The 8,115-nt window shown below is 36.5% G+C and overlaps 1 protein-coding gene across 1 annotated transcript; it reads left to right on the plus strand.

The window, feature by feature from the left end:
* Window positions 1–6,418: 6,418 nt before the first annotated feature.
* On the plus strand, window positions 6,419–7,189 carry LOC110866536 (extensin-like). Its single transcript, XM_022115682.1, has one exon. The coding sequence runs from the start codon at window positions 6,419–6,421 to the stop codon at window positions 7,187–7,189; it is 771 nt and encodes a 256-aa protein (XP_021971374.1).
* Window positions 7,190–8,115: the final 926 nt, after the last annotated feature.

An 8,115-nucleotide genomic window follows, 5' to 3' on the forward strand; every position in this document is an offset into this window, starting at 1 on the left:
TCTCTTTTCGCACTTTACATTTCCACATCCAAAGTATCTACCTATATCACGTAATCATAATGCAAGTTCTTAAACCACCCATATGGGTCGTTTGCCCAATTTACCCACCAAGGGCTTTTTGGTCAATTTCAGCCCCTCATTTTACAACGAAGACATTCACTAATTATTGACCAAAATGTCACTTCTAATGGTAAATCTAATTATGCATACCTGGCTCAAATCATAGCCTTGGCCCGTTTACATACCTTTTGCTATTAATTTCTAGTTAATAGCAATGCGAACCATGTGTTAATTTCTGTGATCACAAAACTCAACAAGCGATCATTAGACATTATTGTCAAATGGTGTTAACAACACTGTTTGACCCGTTTAGTCGATATGACAAATTGTCATTATGAGATGGTATTTAATTACCAATTCCCCCCTTTAACCTATCCTGGTTTACCTTTTGAATTCATCTTTCTTAAAAAGTCGTTTCTTGTCTTGTTTGACCCATTATGACTTATGCCAAATAGTGTCCTTTCAAATCCCTTTATCAATTCGTTAATCCATGTCCGGATTACCATTTTACCGTTTTTACTCTTTTTACCATAATTCATGGTTTCTACCATTCTCACTTGTTCCGACTCGCATTATATTGCGCCGGAACATCATGTTTCTTTTACTTAATATAAATCATATTCAATACTCACAAATAAGCATTTTGTAGTAAAATTAAAAAGGGCGTAAGCTTAACTTACCTTTCATCCGATTTCACTCTTTCTCCGCGTATTCAAGCTGTTTGACCCGCTTCTTTTCCCAAGCCGTCTCCTAGCTCGTTAAGCGTCAAACTATCGTCATCATTTACAAGGTGGTTAGATTAGTCATTAACAAATACAACTATTCCACCTTACGTATTTTCTATGTCGAAATCACTATTCGACTTCGTCTTTGGTTAGTTTAACTTTCTACTAGTTAACTACCTCTAACCATATGATGTGCGGAATTAATTTTTAAATCAACATCCTATTTAGAACCCTTATCACTTCTTATTTCGCCTAGTTTGCCATATTATCCAAATATGCGTTTCACTTGAAATTTCAACATTTTAACTTTCTCTTAGGCATTATATCAAACACCTAATGAGCATGATTTTCATAGATTTTGAAAATCAAGTTTCATGACTAGTTATTTCACCAATTTACAATCTTTTTTTTTTCAATTTAGTGTCTAATTAACACTTCAATATCAAAACTAACTTCATAGAGTTCTGTTAACACTAGTTTGACAATTATGATTCTAATGTTCATCATGTTTCTACAAAACCCATTAACCACACATAATAGATGATCATGAATTTCATAATTTACACACTAATCCGGCAAGTTCTTGACCAGGGTTTACTCCTAGGCATGTTTTCATTACTAATTTCATCTAAATACCAATCAATCAGGTTCAAATTTTGATTTCTCATGTTCATCAAAATTCTAAGATGTAACCAAAAGATGAAATTTAACATACCTTATGATCCCTTTACTTAGGTGATCACTAATATGAACTTGGATTTCGATTTGGAACTGATTTGCCCTTTCAATTTCTTGAATTTTAGCTTGCTAGGGTTTTGTAAATCAGAGCTCTGGCTCCTTTGGAACTTTCGACCAGAACACACACTTTAAGTGGGTGTTTTGGTGTTTAGTATTTTTATTTAATAATCTTGTTTCAAGTTTGCTACATTTGGCCCCTACACTTTACCCTTCTTGCATATAACATGTTTTGACCAAAGTTTCACATAACTACAAAACTTGTAATTAACTAGGTTATTTATTTCTAAGTTATTTTATCTTGTTCACAACCCGTTTTATTTTAAGTCCTGTTAAATCGGGCTTTTTATATACTTTGTTTTCTCAAAGTATTTATCATCCTTTTAATGAATATTAGATTTATTTATTTAAATCCTAATATTCACCGGGTTTACTTTGGTTAATCTAATATAATCAACAAACCCGTTTTTGGGGTGTTACAAGTCTACCCAACTTAAAGAGGTTTCGTCCCCGAAACCTTTCTTACGTGTTTCTTTAGGTTTAACCCCCATGGACTTAGTCTCGGTAATTACTTGAGCATCGCTCGAATTCAATAATCTTACCAGAAGAGCATGATAATGTCTTTTTGGTTCCGAAGTGTATGCGCTTTTCCCGTGTAAGGCCCCGTGAGCCGTTACTTTCATCTTATATCCCTTATCTCTATTAATTACTTATCTTGGTGGTTAGACTTATTAGTCACGGGTTACCTTATACCCCTTCGCTCAGGTATATCCATTTTGCCTTCTCGAGGCTTACAAACTTTTATTATTCTCATTTCATAGTTCATGCTATAACGTGGTTATATTTCATATCACTTTTCCTTGACTGTACCCTTTTTATTTATTCGATCTGTTTAGTTTTGCATCATACCTTTTTACTACTTACAATTTATGACTTCTAGGTATACCTACCCATTCCCTGGGTTTGTTGTCTTTGGCGTATCATTACCATTCAATGGTTTTACGCCCTCATGATCCATAATCATCAAGTGACGTTCAAGTCACTTCTATATTACCAAAACAACCTTTGTTTGACCCATTTGGTTGTCGAATGGTATCCACCATTTCAACGACAACCAAACATGCCTTAACGAATCTTTTGACCAGTTTTGATTATGTGACACCACGTAAAAATGTGTCAAATTATCTAAAGACACGTGTCCTGAACTCCAATTATGTGAAAGATTGAGTTCGTAGGACTAAAGTTTGTCAATCGTGAAAATACGAATGCAAATGGATTAAAAGTGTCAACATGTTAATTCTACCTCTGAATGACCTTTTAATATTTCAAAAGCTTCATAAAGATAAAATTCATTCTCATGAAAGTCTATTAAGGAATTTATAAGTATTCGGTTTCAAATGTGATAAAGTTCCAAATTTTTCAAGAAATGAGAGTTCATGTGCAAATACCGACAAAACTCTCATGCATTGGTCATTTTAATAAATCCAAGGGAACATTAGTGCATGGCATGGTAATTTGAGAAGTGCAAACCTGAGCATGTGGACTTTTACTGCTAAAACATCTGAAGATTTGAGTTCCAAAAGTTGCATGATCAATTATAAAAATTTTAAAATTTTTGTCTTCTAGTCATCGGTTACGGACCGTATGGTTATAGCCTTACGATCCGCAAGGCTGTAACTGGGCGATGCAATTCAGGTTCGGTTACGAACCGCATCCATTTGGACTTACGGTCTGTAAGAGGTGGATACGGACCGCAAGAGGTTTTGCTTACGATCCGTAAGCTTGTCGCTGGGCAGCAGTTTTGGACAGGTGCAGGTTATCAGCTATAAACCGACTTAATCACCTCCAATTCGAAACCAGGGACTATTAGACGGTAATAATAAACCACTAGGACACCTAGAGTGATCCTAGGGACTTCCTTAACAGCTGCAATGATCTAAGGACTTGGCAATTTGCTATATAAGGAGATCAAGTTCATAACTCTTATGCTCACATTTGCAAACAACTATCAGAGACTCACTTCTGGAGCTTGCAATCAGTAGGAGAAGAAAACCAAGTGTAGAAAAGATAGCAAGGACCCTTAGTAAGAGTTTAATTACTTGCTTAGTCGTTTTAATTAGCCTAATTACCGAAAAGTCAAACTTGTCGTAATTTAGATTTGACTTTCGTTTTAATCTCATATGGACCAGCCATTGATCAAATCAAAAGTGGTTATGGAACCATAGTAATGTAGGCGATTAACCTTAAAAGGGCATCTCCTAATTATCTCGTTTGAATAGTTAATTATCTCGTTTGACAAAAAGTCAAATTGGGCAGAATATTTGAAAATGATTCAAATTAATAAAACAGAAGTTTTAAATTATATTATAACATTCTAGTGACTTGGTAATTAATATTAGAACATATTTTATCAGTCCTAACTCGACAATTAACAATCTAAGGTCAGTTTATAACTGAAAGTCGCAAAAGTTTGACTTTTGCTTTGACTTTCAGTTCTGACCCGTGTAAGCTTAATTCTCCCATGTTTTAAGCTTCCATTAGGATCACATTACTCAGTAGTATAACCCTCTGAAGTGATATTGCATGATTCTTAGTGGTTTGAATTATATACACTTGATCGTTAATATGCTTAAAAATGCCATAAACGCCCTTTTGACACACAAATGAGATTTTTAGCAATGTGAGTGGATAGAAACCTTTGCTACTGATATTTAGACTTGTCCTAAAAATTTGACATCAGTTTGAGGTCTAGATTAGGAGTTATGCTCATTAGCGTAATTAGAAAGCTTTTTATTAATTAAACGGCGTAATTAGCATATAGCCTATTTAAACCCAAATTTTGATACCAAACTTTTTACCCACTGATGTAAAATAATATTTTGGGATTTTTGAAGATTTTTATTTATTTTTAAGCTGATCATAACATAGGGTTCTAGCCTTGATTCGGTAAATGTCGGTTATACCCTTTTCTTAAATAAAATGAGTTTTACATAACATTTTAATACCAAACTTTTTGCTACTGATTTTATATGATAAATAAAATATTTTGAAACCTATAAACTGATCAAAAACTCAGATTTCCTGTTTTAACCCGAAAATCGCTTAAAACCGACTTTTACGCGTCTTAAGCACATAGTATGAGTTAAAACTATTTTTGGCACATAAAACTTATTACCTACTGATGTTTTAAGCAAATTTATGTAATTAAACAGTAAACCAAAGTTTTAAACGTAGAATTCAAACTTTGACCTTTAGAGCTTATGTGAAACATACCAAAATGCCCCTACGGTGCATAGTTTGGTTATAAAAGATAAATTTCACATATATATTATACCCTACTGTTATAACTTATAAAAATACTTATTTTTACTGATTAGATCAGACCTGAAACTCAGATTAATATTTAAACTCTTTTATGAGCATTAAAATTACCAAAATACCCTTATGGGACTTAAATTGGTTTAAATTACTTTTTGGCCATATATGTTAACATCCTACTGATGTGTTAACATATTTTAAGCATAATAACAATTAAGACCTGTATATAATGCATTTTGGTTACCCGTTACGCGTTTACTCGTTCGGATCGGTTTACGTGACTAGTTTACGTATAATAGCCGGAACGGGTCAAACCTTATCATTAAGTCCTCAATTTCCAGAATGTGTTTAGTTTACCCATATTATAAAAGTATCCAAGCTTGTCGGATCTAAACCACATTCTATTCCGGTCTTCGCTTAATCTAGCGTTTAGAACCGTAAAGTCTCTTTCTAGCTAGTCGGTCTAAGTATTTAACTTAGCTAAAGACCCGTTAGCATCCTAATAGATTATTAAAACTTCCATACAGATTGGTAGCATCCAGTAGAAGGTACTATCAAGAAGCTTTAGGATTATACTGCTGAGTTATCTTTCACTTTAGCTCAGGTAAATACTTTTAACTTATTTTCCCTTATACGGGCTTGGGATATGGTATTATAATAATACCACTTGGTCGGGTATGAAATCATTTAACCGGATTGTGATCAATAAATTGCATAACCCGTTTTAATCTGTTTTGTTTGATAACATGAACATTGGGGGTTAATTCGACCGTGTCCTGGATATCCTCGGCTCATTTCATTTGAAAATGGCCACGACCTATGCACGGGGTGTAGGCATACACCTGACAGATGCAAATGCTAAAATATAAACCACATGTTGGGGATAACTCCTTTGTTGGTTCTGTAAGTGGTGAGTCGGTTAATCACGACCGGCTTCCAACCTGCCCCAATTGTATGACAAACATATAAATCTGTATACAAGATTATTTTTAAATAATTGTCCCAAGTTATAAAAGATTTGTGCCATGTGCACTTAAATCAATTTTCATAAATGTTTTCAAAAGAATCAGTTAATTGTATTTACCAGTTTATACTGACGTATTTTCTGAAGACTGATTGACAGGTACCTCACATAATAGACTGGAACTATTAGGTGTCTTAAGAGGATCTTGCAAATCCATAGATACCTAAAGTCTGTTATTTTGTTTCTTTGTACTTTTTATGATCCGCCTGTGGATCTTATTACATTCCAGTCTGTATATTCATTTACTCGAACACTCAGGCATTATGGTTTGTAATAGTTTATTCACCAAGCCTCCCGTTGTGCTATTATATTGTGTGTATTGACAATGATGATATCAACTACGTCACGATACTCCCCACCGGGCCCACCGGTAATATGGGGAGATATCGGGGTGTGACAGGGTGGTATCAAAGCCAACATTGAGTGAATTAAACACTAACCTTTTGTGTTTAATCTCAATGACACAATAAGCACATTCCTTATTCTTAACTTTCCTATGCTGTTTATACTTTATTCTGTTTTGTTTTACTTGTTTTGATAGGAATAATCAGCTATCATGCCGCCAAGAGTTAGGGGTAAAGGAAAGGGTCCCATGCGAGGGGGACCATCAGCAGGACCTTCACATCGACGCACCCCGTCTGCGTCATTTTCCAGTTCTGACTCCCGTGACCATTGGGGTCACTCTTTCGAGCCAGCGAGACATTCTATCTTGTTGAGCTCATCTCCTTCATTCCATCCATCTTTCGGGCCGCCTGTTCCAGACGAGCCCCAGCATTCGCAACATTCTCAACACTCCCATCACTGCCATGAATCTCACCAATCTTACCATTCGTTGCACTCTCATTCCTTTCATCATTCAGATTCTACCTACTCTCCGGCACAGTTTAATCCGAATGATTATGTCAACGACTTTTTAGGCTACAACCCTTTGGGCCCTGAGGATCACTTTTCTCAGGAAATGGAAATGGACGACGACCCGGACCCAGAAATGCAAACCGGAACACCGGGCCACCCAATTAGCATCTTAAGCGGTTCCCCATTTCAAGGATCACCGTACAGTGGGCCTGATTCATACCAAGAGAGGATGGCCGCGTATGATTGGTACTTTACTCCTTCGTACCATAGTTCTCCTGCTCAACCTCCTTTGGTTGAACCCCATCCTCAAGCAGTTTCATCTCCACCACTTCCTGTTGAGGAGCCGCCTCAACAGCCACCTCAACCACCTCCCGAGCCTCCGAGGCAAAGGAGGAATGCACGTATATCAGTGCGAGGAGGACCTCGTTTTAGTTCTCCTCAGCGTTCAAGTTCTTACCCTCCTATTCCCTAGGATCCCCAAATGGGTAGACCCTCGAACGCGGTGCCGGAGAACGATCCTCCACCAGTTTCTTTTGCACCACCGCCACCGCCAATGGGTTTCGACAACCCAATCCCGACTTATCCAGGTTCTTCTGGGTACAATCCTTTTGAAAACCCATCGGGATACCCATCAGATTATGGAAACCAGGATCCCTACCTTACAGCTGCTTAATACCATCATCTTTGCCCTTCTTCTTACCCTCCAGTTTATCCAACTGGATACCCGGTGCAGGGTTATCAATACCCACCTTACCAGCAACCTCCTCCTTCCCAACAGCAGCAAACTCAGGAGATCCTGGAAAGGTTAGATAGGGTTGAGCATGAGGCAAACAAAACCAAGAAGCAGCATAGTAGCTTTCTCAAAGGCCTTGCGAGCCTAATTAAGGGCAAGAAGAAATAGGAAGTTACTTTATCTTGTATTGTCTTTTAACCAAGTCCCTGCGAGGACATTTTGTTTTCAGTACCTAGTCCCTGCGAGGACTCATTTTCTGTTTTTGTAGCCCCTGCTTGGGCAGTATGTTCTTTTTAAGACCCGTTTAGGGCACTTGTAGTAGTTTAATGTTTAATGAAGTTTCTTTGGATTTTATTTATGTATTTTATTACGTTATCATGTTTTATCCTTTCAGTTTATAATTGATCTGCCAAAGAAATTTTCTTAGAGGTATAACCTAGTCAAAATATTAAAATGGCTATGATGGTACAACCCTTTTTAAGACAATAAATCTCTGTTAACATCTGAAAACATGTTAACATTCCTAGCTGTGCGGTACGAGAAACCACACAAGCTTCTAAATGTACTTGGGTTTTCCAAGTCACTTATATATAGCCAATATGATCAATGCGAATCATGGTAAATAAACATCAATATGATGTATACACCAAAACATCCATTAGAGA

This window comes from Helianthus annuus, chromosome 7, assembly GCF_002127325.2.
Source record: "Helianthus annuus cultivar XRQ/B chromosome 7, HanXRQr2.0-SUNRISE, whole genome shotgun sequence".
Lineage (NCBI taxonomy): Eukaryota > Viridiplantae > Streptophyta > Magnoliopsida > Asterales > Asteraceae > Helianthus > Helianthus annuus.